Source organism: Podarcis bocagei (assembly GCF_964188305.1).
Source record: "Podarcis bocagei genome assembly, chromosome: 7".
NCBI lineage: Eukaryota > Metazoa > Chordata > Lepidosauria > Squamata > Lacertidae > Podarcis > Podarcis bocagei.
This window is the reverse complement of record NC_138132.1, coordinates 88131709-88149955: the sequence shown is the minus strand read 5'-3', so window position 1 is coordinate 88149955 and position 18247 is coordinate 88131709. Positions and strand designations below refer to the sequence as shown.

The window sequence follows — 18247 nt, the reverse complement described above, 5'->3', positions numbered from 1 at the left end:
TTTAACCCACAGCGCCACCTGTGTCCCATATGAGACCTTAGAATTCCTATAATACCAGGCAAAACGTGCCCTATATATTTTTTAAAAAAACCAATATACTGTAGAACCAACCATAAGTAGTCAGGTGCTACCATGAACCCAGAAATTGTTTTTCCAGGAGGTGTTCCCTTTTTTCACCCCCACTCAGGTAGGCCACCTCTTAAAAGCTTTGGTACAAGCACACCTTGTAGCCCACAGCGGCCAGTCAGATGCCTCAGTGGGAAGCCCACAAGCAGGCATGCTGGTGATTCCCAACCTGGTGGACTCCCAGGTGTTTTGGACTACAGTTCCCATCAGCCCACCTAAAGGATTCAGGGGCTGATGGGAGTTGTAGTCCCAAAGAGCCGGCAGGCACCTGGGTGCTGGGGCTAAGCTAAGGGGTCCTCCTGAGACACAGAACCATGAGGACCTGTGAGAGCGTCCCACGGAGTGGGGGGTGGGGAGCTGAACCTGTTGCATTTCTACCTGTCACCACAACTCAGAAGAAACTGTAGAGGATGGAAAAGGGGAAATATAAGACAACAATTGGCTCGTTTTCTTATTTGTCGGCCAAGTTTCCTTTGGGGGTTTGCTGAGCCACCGCCCCCCTCAAATGACGGGGCTGGATGTTGGCTGAGGCAAATAACAGCAGCAATAATAAATTCCCTCTCACACACATATTAACATATTCTGTATAAAAATACAGGGGAAAAATAGCAAAAATAAATATATGGTCGAATTAACGTATTTGGGTAGACTTGCGGGTATAAGGCGGCATATAAATTCAATGAATAATAATAATATATCCTGTCCGAATAAGTAATCTAGGCATGTCCACTGGTTCGTTTATTCCACTCCGAGGATTTTATGGAAAATAGGTTTTACCGTTTCATGTACATCGCCTAGATAGAAATATATAGAGATATACACACACAGCATATGGATTAATCCGTTTATGAAAACCAACAGCGAGCGCAGCAGCCTCCTCAGAGAAGAACAAAGGCGGCGGCGGCGGCGCTATCTCCATCCCCGGCCTGCCGGGCCGCCGCCGCCGCCTCCCTCCAAGCCGCGGAGGGGCCGCGGTGGGAGAAGCAGCCGACGCCGCCGACGCCATCACCCCCGGCGAGGGGGGGGGGAGACGCGAGAAAGGAAGGCCGGCGCCGCCCGCGCTCTTTCCGCGCTGCCCGAGGGGCCGCGGCAGAAGGCGCCATCTTGTGAGGAGGGGGCGGCCCTCGCTCGCTCGCCTGCCCGCCCTCGCGTCCTACCTCCTCCGCCTCCTGCTCCTCCTCCTCTTCCATGCCTCGGCCGCCAAGTCCCCTCGCTCGCGCTCCCTCAGTCTCCGCCGCTCTGCGAGGGAGCGCAGCCACCCCAGGCCGCCGCCGCCATTTCCAGCCGCTTCCAGCCATGGCAGGTGAGGGGAGGGAAGGTCGCTCGGATGGGGGAAGGGGGGGTGCCCCATTTTTCCATTAACGCCCACCTGTCCGCCCCCCCTCGAATCCCTCCACCCCCCCCAAAAAATCCAGGTTATTTCTGGACTCCTTCCCTCCCTCCCCGGCTTCGCCATCCTTCCTGAGCATCCCTTTCTCGTTTCGTTTCTTTCCATGATCGCTGGTTTCTTCTTGCCCTGTCAGGCCCAAAGCCGCCCCCTTATCCTTACACGCCCGCCCAGGTGTCCACACGCCGCTTGGGACCCCCCCTTGACCGGCCTCTCCAAGCATTGCCTTGCCCCAGAAAACGACCCCCCCATCCAAAAAGGTGGGTCCCGCGCCCACGTCCTTTTGCATCTGCCTACCTCCCCGCCCCCACCCCCCAATATAGCCCATTTTGTTCACCTCTTATGCCCTTCCCTTCTAAATATTCGGAATTTACACCTCTTTTTCTTTTGGCTACCTGGACCAGTAGTTCACGACTTTGCCTTCTTTCTACTCTTTGCATCTCCTGGTTTATAAGGCGCAGTTATTGCAACCCACTTTTTTCTCTGCTCCCCCCCCCCCGAATAATCCATACTAACCTTTGTACTGTACACTGTTTTGTGCAATGTTAATAGTTGCAGCATGCACAGCTGTCACACCCTTCCGCGAACTCCTCTTTACAATGTGCCTGGAGTCATTGATTTCCATGTGTGCGTTCACACAAATGTGGTCCCACAGTTGCCCCTTCTTTCCACCTTGGCATCTTCTGCCTATAGGAATCCTGCCTTTCCTCTTCTCCCTACTAGACCCTGATGGTTGCAGCCTAGATACACATATTTTTTCCTCCATGCCAAGCTATAGCATTTGCCGTCATACCCTCTGCCCCTTTTTGCATCTTTTCTGAGGTGAGCGGCCCCTGGTTCTCTTTTCTTCCCACCCCCCCACAGCTGATTTGAGTTCTGGCTTTCTACTTTTAGCAACCCGTTTCCTCCACGTATGGGCACTTGAAGTATCGTTCTGTTTATTTTTATAGTAACCCAGTTTGTTGCCTCCGTAGCTGTAACTACAAAAGCCTTGTTATCGTATGATATATTCATTCCATCACTTCTGTTTCTCTGTCTGTCTCTGTCTCCCTGATAATGCCTTGTTACTACAGCAGATATTAGTCTCGTTTTGCTCCCTTCTTGTTGGTACATTAATAATAGCATTCTAGCCATTCTCTGTGTGATACCAGAGCGAACATCTAGCTAATTACTGCAGGGTTTTTGCCTTCAAATTGACTGTTGGAAAAGGATAAGAGGATTGAAATGGGTTGGTGCCAGCGAGAATCATCCATCTGATTAAAAATGAATGCTTTCTCCCTAACACACTCCTGGGTGTAACCTCTCCCTTTCACTTGTATGTCCATCTTTTTTTGAAACAAAATGGGTGGCAGACATATAAGGCTTATAAGCCAGGTGAAGAATTTAGGTTAATTCACCTGCAGTGATAGACTACATTCCCTGTCTGGTTGGGACTAATTTAAATTTGATGCAGGGATAGTGTGTTTCTGTAACTTTAACTCATAAACTGCCTGCCTTTCAAACTAGGAAGCATTTATTGTATATTAAAATATTGAAGGACAAGGAATTAACTCTTCTCTCTTTCACTGTGCAGCATCATTCAAGCCTCTCCCCAGTTTATAGATAAAATGTATTCTCTAAAACTGAATGACGTAGTGATACCTACTAATGTTGCTGAATCCATACACGTACTGTATTCTTAAAAGATAGTATATTCTACCAAAGCAGTATATGCAGGCTCACTTTTCATCCCTTCATTTTGAAACTGACATAGGTATTCCCCTGCCCTTCAAAGATAAGCTTGGAACACAACCTTGATCTGCTCCTATTCTAGCTATTCTATCTATTTTCTTTGAATGCCCAGTTCCCTCTTGAAAAGCAAAAGATTAAACAATCAATGAATTTGCTTTGAACAACTGAAATAATTGATTTTCCTTGTCAGAATTGATTGCTTTGTCTCTCAAGGATTCTGGGTCAATGAGTGCTCTGTTGCTGGATCCTCATTTTAGTCCTTGTTTAACTGGAAAGTTGGAGATTCTGCAGGACTGGAAATGCTGGACAAATACTGAGTGTGGGTGTGGACTGACTATTTAGATTTGTGCATTTTGGGGAGGTGGGCAAGAAGTGAGTGACACTGGGAAGAGGTGTCAGAGCAAATAATAGATTGTCCATTTGCAGCCCTCTACTGACTAGGAATTGAGAGAACATCAGACAATTAATGTACAGAATCCTACCATGTCATGTAGTCCAAGCAGTTTGCTTATCTACACAATTGCCCTTGTTGACTGGATCTTGCACTCCAGCAGCATTGGAAGCAATCTATACCAAAAGAAGAGTCTTCACCCTTGGATGTTTTTTTAAAGGTAGTTGTTAAAGATCATAGTTGATAGGAAGCTTAGTGTGAAATCTTAATTCTTTGATGGTCTGATGCTAGGAACAAAAGCTATCCTGGAACAACCATTGATGTTTGGTTAATAGACTATAAACAAAAGGAATGAACAAGAAACTAGATTGGAGGGCAGAAATGAATGTTGCTTGGAATTTTTGTTTTTATCTATAATATATACTAGTAAATAGGTTTAGATGCACCATCTTCAATACCTGATTAAGAACAAAGATAGGTCACACCTTAGCATGTATTCTTGCTAGCAGAGCATAATGCCTGGTGAATTGGGGATGGGGTGCAGTAGATAACAAAGCACAGTATAAAATATTAGGATTATAGTCCCCTCTCCCAAATTGTTATTTTCCACTGTATAGTAATGCCTTATGTTATAACTCTTGCTCTACAGCCCACAATGCCAGTAAATATTGGAAGTAGATCTCATTGATTTCAGACGAACTTGTTTCCAAGTAACCATGCTTGAAAGCAGTGAGGATTAACTGGAAATATCACTTCCATCCTCTACAGAATACTAAACTGCTTCCCTCCAACTTTATAGAAGCTCAGTGTTTGATTTTCAGATTCTTCATGAAGTTATATGTAAGCTGTTAATTAGGTGACATAGGGATCCTGTGTGTGATCAAATATCAGCAGTGTAATTGAAAACTATTGACCTGTTTGGTTATGTAGGCAGTTAGAAAAGTCCGCTCTGCCTAAAATAATAGTGGTTGAGCAATTAACTGTAAGAGCAGGATGCAGTTTTGGTGCAGTAAGTTCTCTTCTGCTGTTGCCTGTGGATGTGCACCCATTCATCTTTGACCACAGGTCAAAGATGCAGGAGGTGCTTGACAGTCCTCAGTGTCTTCAGTGGACACACCTAGAATGGGAAACGTAATGCTAGTAGCATCTCAACTGTGTAACAACCTATACACAGTGACCGCTTACCTGCATGCCCAGGATGGCTGAGACAGTATAAGTTACGTTGTGTTTTATTTAGATACAGTATTGCTTTTTGGCCCAAAGGTCTCCAAAGCGGTTAACAACATATTAATACAAAAAAAAAGATACCACAAATACAATCAACCAATCAAAACAATATAACATAGCAAACCACAAAATACCCATCAATTACAATGGATATCACAAGAAGATGGTCACATGAAAACGATCTAGTAAGCAATGCCTAAAGAGTGTTGTAGGTATTGCAAAAGATGTCAGGGACAGGGCAGGATAGACTGCAAAGCACTGAAGGGGAATATGTACACAGCTGCATTTTTGTAGGCTTGTGTGTGGGCATTTTGAAAATGTGAATAATGCATGGATGGCCAGACTTTGCACAAGTAATGTACAAACAGTTGACAGATGTTGGGATTTTATTCTTAAGTGAAGGCAGTCTTCCTCATGAAAGTGCTTGGATGATAATAATAGTGTTTGTTAAAGAAGCTGTTGTGAAAAGCTGTTCATTAAGTTAAAACGTACTTTTTGTTTTACTCAGAAACTGCAGGAAGAGGATATTAACAAATGGGAATGTCCTTCATGATGTCGAGAAAGGTAGGGAAAAGATTAAAGATGGAAAAATAAAGCTGCATTCCGTGTTCTGTTGCTGACTTCAAAGCTGGAATGGGATGTAAAGAGGAACATGTTTTGACCAGAAGGGTTATCTTTGGTTGTGATAAAAGTCTTAGGAAAATACTTTTCCAGCACTTTGTAGAGGAGTGAGGACCTTTATTCTCTTCGAAATAACAGAAATCAGGCTATTCACCAATTCTTTGAAAGCTTGAGGTTTGCACAGTTGACCAAAAATTTCTCTTGTGTGGCACCACCTTTCTAAATAGATCTGCAGCAGCCAGTCTTGCCTCCCAAGTCTCTGCTTCAGTAACATGCCCACCTTCAAATGAAATCTACTGGTTCACATTCTTGTCCTGAGCATCATAGATTCAAATGTTTATTACCAGGAGAGATGCCATGCCCTGACATTTTCTATAAAAGGGGGCGTAGCTTAGTGGTAGGGCTGGGAAAGACTGCTGCCTGAAATCCTGGGAGGTAACTCCCACATAAGTTGTGGACTTACTTTACTTTTAGAAAATGTATTGTTAATGTAGTGACAGTGTTAGACCAGGGAGATTCAAGGTCTCACTCAGCCATGGAGCTCCCTGGATGACCTTGGGCCAATCAACGTTTTCCTTGTCTTCTATACAGGAGTCTTGTGAGAATCAGATAGTGTGAGGGGCAGTGTATGCTACCCTGGGGAAAGGATTAAATTAAAATGTTATAAATTAAACCAACCGACCTTCAAACAATACCTGATGCTGATTGCCTCTCCTCCCCCCAATATCCATTTCTGGAAACTTGGTGAGTCACTATGCTTGGCTTCTGCAGCTCACTGGTGGGTTCTAATAAATCTAATAAAGATTATTACCATTTTTAAAAGAATTTATCTGGCATTTATTTCCCCCCTTGGCATTTGTTCAACCTGTCTTCTTGTTGAAGGTTGTTGTAATGATTAGATACAACCTTCAGTGTCACATGAAAGCTATTGCTTCTCTGATAGCTTGGTGATTAGTTCTCTGTCTTTGATCCACCAACTGAATGTGATCAGTCATTTAAACCTATTAGTAATCAATGAGGTTGGGGTATCTAACTGAAAGTAGTTTATTCCAGCTGGAGTCACAAATTTCTTAAGATGCATGCAGATAGTATATAGCAGGAGTTAACATGTATAACTGCATACCCTCCTCCTAGGGACGTCCTAGTCAATAATAATAATACTTTTATTATTTATACCCGACCCATCTGACTGGGTTCCCCCAGCCACTCTGGGTGACTTCCAATGTATATAAAAACATAATAAAATGTTAAACATTAAAAAAACCTTACCTATATAGAGTTGTATCCTGCTGTCTTGGTGAAGATAAATGTGGAGAAAAATAAAAAAATTCCTTCCAGTAGCACCTTAAAGACCAACTAAGTTAGTTCTTGGTATGAGCTTTCGTGTGCATGCACACTTCTTCAGATACACTGAAACAGAAGTTGCCAGATCCTTCTATATAGTGAGAAGGTGGGGAGGGGTATTACTCAGAAGGGTGGTGGGAATTGGAGATTGGCAGGTAGCTGAGATGAGCCTGTTGACATGTGAATGTGGAGAAAAATGTTATGTGTCGGTCTATGGAATGGATAACCTTTGCAGGAAAGACTGTGTGCTTCAAATCATTTAACTGTTTTTCAGATGACAGCTGAAATGTCTGCTTTTCAGTTGTTGCTGGAATACGTATTGCTGTACTGATGTATAAAGAGTTTAGGATTTGGGGATGAAAGCACATGTGTCACTATGTGAGATCAAGTATTGGCAGGCTACTGGAGTTCAAGCATTATACATGTGAGAAATTCTTAATAGTTTGGGCAACATACTTTCATTTAATAATCTGTACTGTAGCTCCAGACTTTCTAATAGCAGTAGGATAGGTTTGTTATAAGCAATTTGTAGGCAATTTGATTAGAATGCAGTTTGGTTGAAGAAAGGATAGTTATAAATTACCCTAGCTTGGTTATAAATCACACTAGCTTGATTCTGCCAAAGAGAGATTTACATTGATCAGTTATTCTTGCTTTGCTCCACTCTCATTGTTTCTCCGCTGAAAAACTTGAATATATTCAGAAGCATAAACACAGATATTGTAACATTTGAGCACAGAGAAACACTTTAAAATATTTTTGATGTCTGTCAGAAGTTTGTCGCTCATAAAGTTCTTCCTCATGTGTTTTGGAATAAAATATGTGTTAATGTCACTGCCATACCTAGTGCTTTGGCAAATAAAATGTCATGCAGTAGGATACTTCTACTGAAATGCTTCCTCCTTGTCTCATGAGCAGGCAGGCTGCTAAACCCAATATGACGAATTCCAGCTGTGGCAGTAATTAATAGCCAAAAAACGATATGGAAATTGACATCCTCTGCTAGCACAAGACATTTTCGTGCCTGAGTTTAAAAAATCCAAATGACACCCCACCTGCTTAACATTAGGATACCCTCCCTTAGAAAGGTTGCCTGTATAAGCCTTGTTGAAATGAGCAAGGAGACGGTAGAATTTTTGTTGTGCATTCATATTAGCTTTTGTTCAGCAAAACATCTAAGTAGGTTGGACTGTATATGTCAGACCTATCCCTGCCCACTGCTGCCCTCAGTGATACCCAAAATCTGCTGCCCTACTTTGTCTAATGATGGTTGCCCCCTCTATCTGAACTTACTGAAGCTGAAATTCCTTCATTTGCCCTGTTAAGTATTTCATGACAAGCATATTTTAGCAAAAAGACATTAGGCCTCTGTCCAAGTTGAATAATAAGAAAATAGCATGTGTGTGTGTTGTGGTTTTTTTGCAAGCAAGCTGTTATCCTTCATCCAAGGACCAGCTTGCATAATCATTCTTTAATGGCTCAGTGCCTCTGACCTGCGTTCAAAAATGTATTGTGTTCCTTGTCAAACCTCCATGCTACAGAATCAGGACTGTAGGAAAAGTTTTCAGACTGGATACATCTACGTTACAGCTGCTGTTTCAAGAAAGATTGTAAAGCACAAAGCCAATGGCTTATAGATAGGTGAAGCCATATTTGGTCTAGGGGGAAAAAATGAGATATTACTACAGCTATAGCTAAAGTTGAACAAAAGCTGTACAAGAGCCCACTGGATCAGACTTTGTGGAGGATGCTTAGTAAGGGTTTCTGTGGGATCTGCCAAAAATGTTCTTAAGCTCTCTATATGCAGGTAACTCTTTCTGTTTCAGCATGTTAGTTGGTTCTCATAGGATTATGGGACATGTTTTTAATTGTTCATGCAGATTGTGGCCTCATCAGTACCATTACTGCTTCTGAATGGTGATTTAATGTGCCAGGTGTTGTATAAAGTGCCTAAGTGACAATTATTCCTGCTCAGAGGCTTCTAATCTACAATAAATTATCATGCTGGGGACTAGTCAGGTATTGGAACAAAATTGAGTTGGGGAGTGTCATGGCAATGGAGAAGCTTGGATGGTTCAGGAAAGGCTATGTGAGATACGGAAAGGACATTGAGTGTGGAAAGGACAAGAAGCTTCAGAAGGCATTCAGATTTGGTGGAAACCCAGCTATGTGGGTCTGTCAGATGGGTTTTGGGTAGTGGGTGCTTTCTGCCAACATTGTCTCTCATGGTTCTAAACTACTTGCTACAGCTATGTAATGGCTTTTTGCACCATATTTCTGTTGGTTAAGCTTCAGCTGACAGGGACGCGGGTGGCGCTGTGGGTAAAACCTCAGCACCTAGGACTTGCTGATCGCATGGTTGGCGGTTCGATTCCCCGCGGTGGGGTGCGCTCCCGTCGTTCGGTCCCAGCGCCTGCCAACCTAGCAGTTCGAAAGCACCCCCGGGTGCAAGTAGATAAATAGGGACCGCTTACCAGCGGGAAGGTAAACGGCGTTCCGTGTGGTGCGCTGGCTCGCCAGATGCAGCTTGTCACGCTGGCCATGTGACCCGGAAGTGTCTGCAGACAGCGCTGGCTCCCGGCCTATGGAGTGAGATGAGCGCACAACCCTAGAGTCTGTCAAGACTGGCCCGTACGGGCAGGGGTACCTTTACCTTTAAGCTTCAGCTAAGCTTGGTGTAGACAACTGCTGGCCTGGCTCCCAATGTGGTGCTTGAAACTTGTGTTAAAGGTCCTTCATTTGTAGCCCCCTCTATTAGTAAACGTATATTTAGCTTTAGGTGTAAATGTTATGATCGTATACAATGTCGGCACCATAATTTTATTTTTAGAAGATAGCTCTTTGCCTGTTTGCTTTTTTATATTGAATCACTCTGACTTTCACCGATCATTCAATGACTTTTTAAGGCTTGGAACAATGCATCTGTTGTACTAATTATAGTTGGAATTGGGGTTTTTTCTGAACACTGTTGTGACAGCTAGTACCGTATTTTTCGCTCTATAACACGCACCCGGCCATAACACGCACATAGTTTTTAGAGGAGGAAAACAAGAAAAAAATATTCTAAATGAAACAGTGGATGTATGATTTTTGTGGTTCATGCTGTGGCCACAGACATGTGATCTGACGGTGAGTTTGGAGTAGCCCAATGCAAAAATCCTGAGGATCCATGTGGATCCATGCTTTGTAACCACGTTTTTGCACCACTGCGACCCTAGGCAACAGTGGGTGCGTGATTTTTTTGGTGCAGGCTGTAGCCATGGACATGCTAAGTTATCTGATGGTGAATTTGGGGTGACCCAGTGCAAAGATCCTGTGGATCCATGCTTTGTAACCACGTTTTTGCACCATTGCAGCCCCAGGCAACAGTGGGTGCGTGATTTTTTTTGGTGCAGGCTGTAGCCATGGACATGCTAAGTTATCTGATGGTGAATTTGGGGTGACCCAGTGCAAAGATCCTGTGGATCCATGCTTTGTAACCACGTTTTTGCACCATTGCAGCCCCAGGCAACAGTGGGTGCGTGATTTTTTTGGTGCAGACTGTAGCCATGGACATGTAATGTGATCTGATGGTGAATTTGGGGTGACCCAATGCAAAAATCCTGAGGATCCATGTGGATCTGTGCTTTGTCACCACATTTTAAATGGGGAGGGAAGGAAAGCAAAAAGCAAAAAAAGATTCTGATTTACCAGCCGCGTGTAGAAAGTATAGATTAAGATATTTGATATACAGCATATAAATCCAGAGATTTCCATGTCTCACTCTGCAATCCAGCCTGCTGTTACTTACGAGCAGGGAAGCAGGGTTTCTCTTCCAAACAAGCATACTGTCTCCCTCCAGCAGTACATTGCTTGGAGAAGCTGTAATTTGGAGGGGGCCTGGGGGCAGGGCTCTCTGCTTTTGGAAAAGAAATGAGAAACCTACCATTGTAAAGCAAAAGTCGTTCCCCCCACCACCACCACCCAAGCCAGCCCTCTCTCTCTCTCTCCCACCTGCATGCTTTTCGGCTGCCTGCGAGTCCCTAGAGCACGGAGAGGAGGAAGGGGTGGGCTGGAGCCTGCACGCAGTGTGACTAGGGACGATTAGAAGGAAGGACGCGATCCTTTCCTTAACCCTCTGCTTGCCAGGAGGGCAGGGGATTCCCTGCTCTTTGTTGAGTTTGAGCAAACGCAGCAACAGAAGCAGGCGGGCAGTAAGACCCTGAGGCAGAATGCAGGAAAGCTTCTGCCTTCCCTCTTCCCTCCGCCCGCCCGCCCGATCTTATTTTTCCCTATTTTGCCCCTGCGCTCCGGCGAGTGAGCTCCAGGGACCACACATTCGCTCAATAACACGCACAGACATTTCACCTTACTTTTTAGGACAAAAAATCTGCGTGTTATAGAGTGAAATTTACGGTAATTTGTTGAATGGACAGAAAATCACTGTTGGAGGCATTACAGATGGTGGGTCTCCTCAAAGAGGGGGATAACTAACTTCTCCCTGTAACTGTGGGAAGCATCAGACAAATTTATTTATTTCAATGCTTTTGTAACCCAGCCTTCTTCATCAGTACAGTAGTGAAACCAACAAAACATTGTTAGAAACAATGGCAAACGAAATAACTGCAAACTGCTTAACAGCAAATACTAAAACAACCAGTCATTGAACACCTAAAAAGCCTAAGGGAACAGATATGTCTTTACTTGTTGCCAAAAATGATGTGGTGTCAGCACTGAATGTACGGTACTTATAGAGGAAGGGCACTCCACAAATAGAGTGCTACCTTGCAGGATGCTCCACACCCCAGGCAACCTTCTCTTAACAGTGTGATGTGAAGAAGAGCCGCTGTGCAAGTAAACAGGGTGTGTTTTATACGTAAGAGGATGCACTGGGATAGTTTGCATGCCACTCATTTAAGCCAAACCATGGCTGGGCATGAATGCATTAGTGTGTGACTTCTTGGAGAAAAACTAGTGCTGCTCCACTCCCTTTCCTGGTCCTCCTGCACTACCTTAAGCTAAGCCAGAGGTTGGCTATGCATTATGTCTGGATTCTGACCCACCCCCTGGGTGCATGGGTCGGGGTCATGAGTTGTCTCACTGCAAGCAAAGCAGAAGCAGTAAGCCAAGGCAACCTTGGCTGCAGCTCATGGTTTCTCTGAAGTGAGCCTGGTTTCTCTGGAGCCTGGGTTGGGATGTAATGCTAAGGCAAGCATGACATAGCTCCTGGTAGTGTGGCTATCAAGAGGATCGGGGGAAAGGAAGTGGCTACCGGTTTTCCTCTTGAGTACCTGCATGCTTGAACATACCGTATTTTTTGCACCACCACACTCACTTTTTTCCTCCTAGAAAGTAAGGGGAAATGTCTGTGCGTGTTATGGAGGGAATGCCTACAGGTGGCATGCCTACGGATTTTCCTCCTCTAAAAACTACGTGCGTGTTATGGTCGGGTGCGTGTTATAGAGCGAAAAATGCGGTAATTCACTGACAGAGTACATCACTGAAATTCTTACAACAAACTTGAAATGTTTACCTAAAACATTAGCAGTGTAGTCAGAAGAATTCACATTCATTTCAGTGGGGCTTACTTCCAGGCAAACTGGTACAGGATCAAAGCTTAAATTTATTAATCATTTATTACCCTCTTTCTAAATCCCCATGTCAGTAACAAAAAGATTCATAGCTGTTTACCCTAATTTTGCTGTTAGAACAAAATACATATGTAGAAGTAACTGATTAGTGAATTTGTAATTAAGTTCTGACGTCCCCAATTTTAATATAATTGAAAAATAGTAATGCCATCTTGCCTGCTAAAAGAGATCCATGTTGCCTGAAGCTTGATACCTCCACATTTATAAACTTTGAACCTGTGAACCAGATTGCCTTGCCTGCTGTGTATTCTGTTTTGGGGAGCTAACAACTGTGTTGCCAAGCAACTCATGAGACATGATTCTTATACTAACTTTGGTGAAGAATATTCAGTATGGTAATAGCACATATTTTATAGTGATCAAGTGTAATAATAATAATAATAATAATAATAATAATAATAATAATAATTTATTATTTATACCCCGCCCATCTGGCTGGGCCTCCCCAGCCACTCTGGGCGGCTTCCATAAAAACCAAAAATACAGTAAAATATCACATGTTAAAAACTTCCCTGAACAGGGCTGCCTTCAGATGTCTTCTGAATGTCAGGTAGTTGTTTATCGCTTTGACATCTGCTGGAAGGGCGTTCCACAGGGCGGGCACCACTACCGAGAAGGCCCTCTGCCTGGTTCCCTGTAGCTTTGCTTCTCGCAATGAGGGAACCGCCAGAAGGCCCTCGGCGCTGGACCTCAGTGTCCGGGCAGAATGATGGGGGTGGAGACGCTCCTTCAGGTATACTGGACCGAGGCCGTTTAGGGCTTTAAAGGTCAGCACCAACACTTTGAATTGTGCTCGGAAACGTACTGGGAGCCAATGTAGGTCTTTCAAGACCGGTGTTATATGGTCCCGGCGGCCGCCCCCAGTCACCAGTCTAGCTGCCGCATTCTGGATTAGTTGTAGTTTCCGAGTCACCTTCAAAGGTAACCCCACGTAGAGCGCATTGCAGTAGTCCAAGCGGGAGATAACCAGAGCATGCACCACTCTGGCGAGACAGTCCGCAGGCAGATAGGGTCTCAGCCTACGTACCAGATGGAGCTGGTAAACAGCTGCCCTGGACACAGATTTGACCTGTGCCTCCATGGACAGCTGTGAGTCCAAAGTGACTCCCAGGCTGCGCACCTGGTCCTTCAGGGACACAGTTACCCCATTCAGGACCAGGGAATCCTCCACACCTGCCCGCCTCCTGTCCCCCAAAAACAGTACTTCTGTCTTGTCAGGATTCAACCTCAATCTGTTAGCCGCCATCCATCTTCCAACCGCCTCCAGACACTCACCTAAAAAAAACAACAACACTCATTTGTTTGGGTAAAAAAATGTATGTATTGTCAGAGTTGGTACTCTAAGTCAGGGTTTCCCAAACATGGGTCTCCGATTGTTGTTTTTTTCTTATCATTTGTTTTATTGGTAAAAGGAAGTTATAGCTCATAATAATTAGTTGGTCACAAATTGCGACTTGCATTTCTGCAAACTTGGTCCAATAAAAAAATTTTGTGTTGATTTAGTTCAGCTTTCCCCAACCTGCTACCTTCTAGATATTTTAGACTACAATGCCTAGCACTCCATCACCATACAGCTATGCTTGCTGGCAAAAACTGATGGGAGGGCACCTAGTTGGGGAAGATGGATTTAGTTGTGGAGTGAAGTCTATTCTTGAAAACCATTTTCTAGTGTGCCAGCAAGTTCACTTACAGTTATGTTGGCCCTGCAGTAGTGAAATAGCACTTCTTTTTGACACTGTACCTTGAACATGGCAGAACATGAATGGGAAGGGGGACAGAAGTGTTATGCCTGCTGTTAGGATTAATATAATTGGTCAGCTAATTGCCAGGATTGTGGCAAGGCTCACAATTATCTTGCACAGCAGATTGCTTTATTAGAACCATAACAAAATCAATAATGAAATCTGATTTTTGTTTTGTTCTTTTAAATGTTTCTGATAGGCACTTGCAAATCCGGAGTCTCTTGAACTTGCTTGAATGTTAGGTTTTGCCCTGCCCTTCTTTAAAATTTTCTCCTTTTTCTCAATTTCCTTAGCAGTTTCTCATATCTGTTCATACGTGTGGAAAGAGGTGCCATTAACCTGTGGGAGTCAAAAGTTGTTCATAATCCTTTTGTTCCAAACACAGTGATTGCATTAACAATGTCTGCATTCAACTTGGAGCATTCTTATCCAATCCATAGTTGTAGCAAGCAATTTTTTCCTAGAACTTCCTGCTATAGTAATTATGAGTAGGCTTAGGTAAAGGTAAAGGTACCCCTGACCATTAAGTCCAGTCATGGACGACTCTGGGGTTGCGGCGCTCATCTCGCTTTCCTTTTTTTAAAAAAAATAATATTGATTACTTTTTCAACAATTTAAACACTACACAAAAAAAGAACAAGAAAAAAAGAACAATACAATACACAAACACTACATAACACTAACACATTAAACTGACAAAACAAAACAAAAGCAATTTAAAACACATCAAACAATTTCAATATCTTATCTTTCATTCACTTATTTCGACGACCTCCTCGCACCTCCCTTTTTGTATTCCACTTCTATTAATTGTTTCAGCGATTCCTTTCCATCTTCTTCTGCTTTCTATCCTATAATTATCTTAACACATTCTAACCTTATTTTTTCCTTTAATATTCTATTAATCTATTTATACTTAATTCCTTATAACATTTCTACTAAAGCCATATAACTTCATTCCAACATTCATTAATTTTACAGTATTTCTATAAATAGTCTTTAAACTTTTTCCAGTCTTCTTCCACCGACTCTTCTCCCTGGTCTCGGATTTCTGCCAGTCATTTCCGCCAGTTCCATATAGTCCATCAACTTCATCTGCCATTCTTCCCGGGTGGGTAAATCTTGTGTCTTCCAATACTTCGCGATGAGTATTCTTGCTGCTGTTGTTGCATACGTAAAAAAAGTTCTATCCTTCTTTAACACCAATTGGCCGACCATGCCCAGGAGAAAGGCCTCTAGTTTCTTCAAAAGGGTATATTTGAATACCTTTTTCATTTCGTTATAAATCATCTCCCAGAGTGTCTTAATCCTTGGGCATGTCCACCAAAGGTGAATTCTAATCCTCAGATTCGTCTGTTTTTCTTTAAGTTCAATCATAGCAAGCGTCAGCTTATGTTCATCAAATTGCCTCTGTAGGGCTGGGACTCTCTCTCTCTCCAGTTGTGTTACTTTACATTCAGCAGCAACAGCTTTCTCCCTGGCTTCTTCCGCAGTTTGCCGTATCAAAGTAGATTCCTGTATCAATTTCTGGGTGGTTTCTGTATTGGTATTATTTATACTTTCTGTATTTAAGTCGATTTTAGTAGTTGGAACATCCACTTTTGCATTTATCACGTCTGTTTTCTTGTTAAGCTGTTCCAGTGAATCATTTATCTTATATAATGCAGCCACTAAGGCCTCTTCTGTCGACATTCCTCTTGGTTTTGAGTGTACTGGTACAAAGGCAGCAGCAGAAGAACTAGGGGGGCCTGATGTTGAACCTCTCCTGGGTTGTTGCCAAGTCCTCCCAGACCTTACTGTTTTGTCAGCAGTTGACTGGTCTGTTTTTCCCTTTCCATTTGCCATATCACTTAAAAGATTCAAGGTCAGTCCCAGAGTCTCACAGTTTTTTATCTTGCAGCTAGAAATTCCCCTAGCCCAGCTCTTGTAAAACAACCAGTTTCAAAGGCTTCCACTAGGGGGAAACAGTTTCTATTTATAATAGTCCATAATGTTCTCTTTTAAACACAATTCAAACAATCCAAAGTTAGTTTCAATTTTCAGTTACTTTTACTCCTTTTTAAAAGCAGCCGGAGACAGTAGAAACAATGTATTCCTCTTATTTAGCTAGCTGTCAATGAACGTTCTAAATGCTGTCAATGAACATTCCAAAAGACGTCAGTCCTGCTAGCAGCCCGTTTCCAGGGTCAGAGCGGCGGTATTTTAGCTCTCTTCGCTCTCTCCCACAGGTATACTCAGTCCACAACTCCCCCCCCTCTTCTGCCTCCAAGGGGGGGGTTTAATGTTCTTTGCCGATGGAAATTTAGTCTTTTACAAAAGGCTTTCCAAGACTCCAGCTTGCAGCCTCATGGCCTCAGTCTATTTACAAAAGGGGAAGGCGGACTTCCTGTATTGAACCTCCCCGTTACGATACCAAATTAAACGTTTAAGAATCCAATTCTCCCGCTTCAGCTCTACTCACGGGTAATTACTTTAAAATCAAATTGTCCACAGGAAAAGGTCAGCGCTCTCAGACAACAGCTATGCGGCTTCGCTCTTTGGAAGAAGCAGACGATTCAAAGCACCGCGCCGCTCACCCCACGTCGCTCCGGACCCCCGAAACCGGGTTTCCCCGCGAGTAGGGGAGGCGCAAAAGGTGCCCGCCGAATCCCACGTTCACAGGCTTCTCCCGCCTGTGATTTTTTGCGGGTCTCCGCCTTCGCTGTGGCGGCCAGACCCAAATTCCCACAGGGCAAATTCCTCCCAATCAGAGGAATTCCGCTATTACCGGAGGCACCTCCCCAGAAGTCCGCTCATCTCGCTTTCCTGCTGAGGGAGCCCGCGTTTGTCCGCAGACAGCTTCCGGGTCATGTGGCCAGCATGACTAAGCCACTTCTAGCAAACCAGAGCAGCACACGGAAATGGCGTTTACCTTCCCGCCGGAGCAGTACCTATTTATCTACTTGCACTTTTGACGTGCTTTTGAACTGCTAGGTTGGCAGGAGCAGGGACTGAGCAACGGGAGCTCACCCTGTCACAGGGATTTGAACTGCCAACCTTCTGATCGGCAAGCCCTAGGCTCTGTGGTTTAGACCACAGTGCTACCTGCGTCCCATATGAGTAGGCTTAAGTGCAAATAACTGAACCAATTTGCTCCCTGGGTGAGTGCCCCAGGTGAGAGATGGAGTGGTTTCTGACTGGGATGGTTGGATTGATCTCTTTTATTTATTTCTCTACATTCTGCTATTATGATTAGAGGTGGGTTAACAGCAGTACAGTGGTACCTCAGGTTACAGATACTTCAGGTTACAGACTCCGCAAACCCAGAAATAGTACCTCAGGTTAAGAAATTTGCTTCAGGATGAGAACAGAAATCACGCAGCGGCAGCGGGAGGTCCCATTAGCTAAAGTGGTGCTTCTGGTTAAGAACAGTTTGAGGTTAAGAATGGACCTCCGGAAGGAATTAAGTTCTTAACCAGAGGTACCACCGTATGTGTCTGGGTCAGAGACGGAGGAGGGGAATGAGGCTGCCATCTCTGTGGTGCTAGGCAAGGGGTGGTTTGAAGCTGGGCAAAGTTATGCAGAGACAATGAGGAGGGCTAGTTCTATCAAAGCTCTTGCTCTCATTCCACTCTGTCTGCTGTATTTCAGAATTTAAGGATACTGGTTAGCCAACCCCATCCTCCTGGTCTGATGGTGTTGCTGATGGATTTGATTATGGGTGAAGGGGGTGGCTTGGTGTGTGTAACAGAGACTTAGGTAGGTGAGTTGGGTGGCCATATGGTCACCTGGTACAACACCACTCTGGGGCGGGGGGGGGGGAGTTATAATTGTCCATAAAATGCTATCTCCCTGCCAGGAAATTGCTCCGATTTGGACATTGCCTTCTCCTTCCTCAGTTGACTCCCTTGTGTTAAATTATACATTGTATGCCTCTTGGGGTAGAGACCCATCCTGAAATACTTTGGAAAGCACCATTATTTGTGAATGTGCCATACAGTATAAACAAACTAAGTGGTTATTATCAATGGTATGATTTATATCTGGAGTAGGGCATATTTATCTCATG

At 43.9% G+C, this 18247-nt stretch overlaps 1 protein-coding gene and 1 long non-coding RNA gene across 8 annotated transcripts in view; one reads left to right on the top strand and one right to left on the bottom strand.

The window, feature by feature from the left end:
• The window catches only part of LOC308592084, a 145975-nt gene extending 143376 nt beyond the window's left edge, over positions 1–2599 (bottom strand). Inside the window, exon 1 of the long non-coding RNA XR_014010361.1 lies at positions 2030–2599. This is a non-coding gene — a long non-coding RNA (uncharacterized lncRNA). The remainder of the gene's footprint in view (positions 1–2029) is intronic.
• Positions 1167–18247, top strand: part of SLC23A2 (solute carrier family 23 member 2) — an 87552-nt gene continuing 70471 nt past the window's right edge. For 3 of the 7 annotated variants that reach the window (XM_081203066.1, XM_081203067.1, XM_081203059.1), the window contains exons 1-2: positions 1167–1429; positions 5371–5426. In XM_081203066.1, coding sequence (XP_081059192.1) covers positions 5397–5426 — 30 coding nt within the window. In that variant the 5' untranslated portion in view covers positions 1167–1429; positions 5371–5396. Of the gene's footprint in view, positions 1430–5370; positions 5427–6074; positions 6228–7230; positions 7252–18247 lie in introns of those variants that run through there. The other 4 variants (XM_081203068.1, XM_081203064.1, XM_081203061.1 and 1 more) reach the window with 3 other exon arrangements.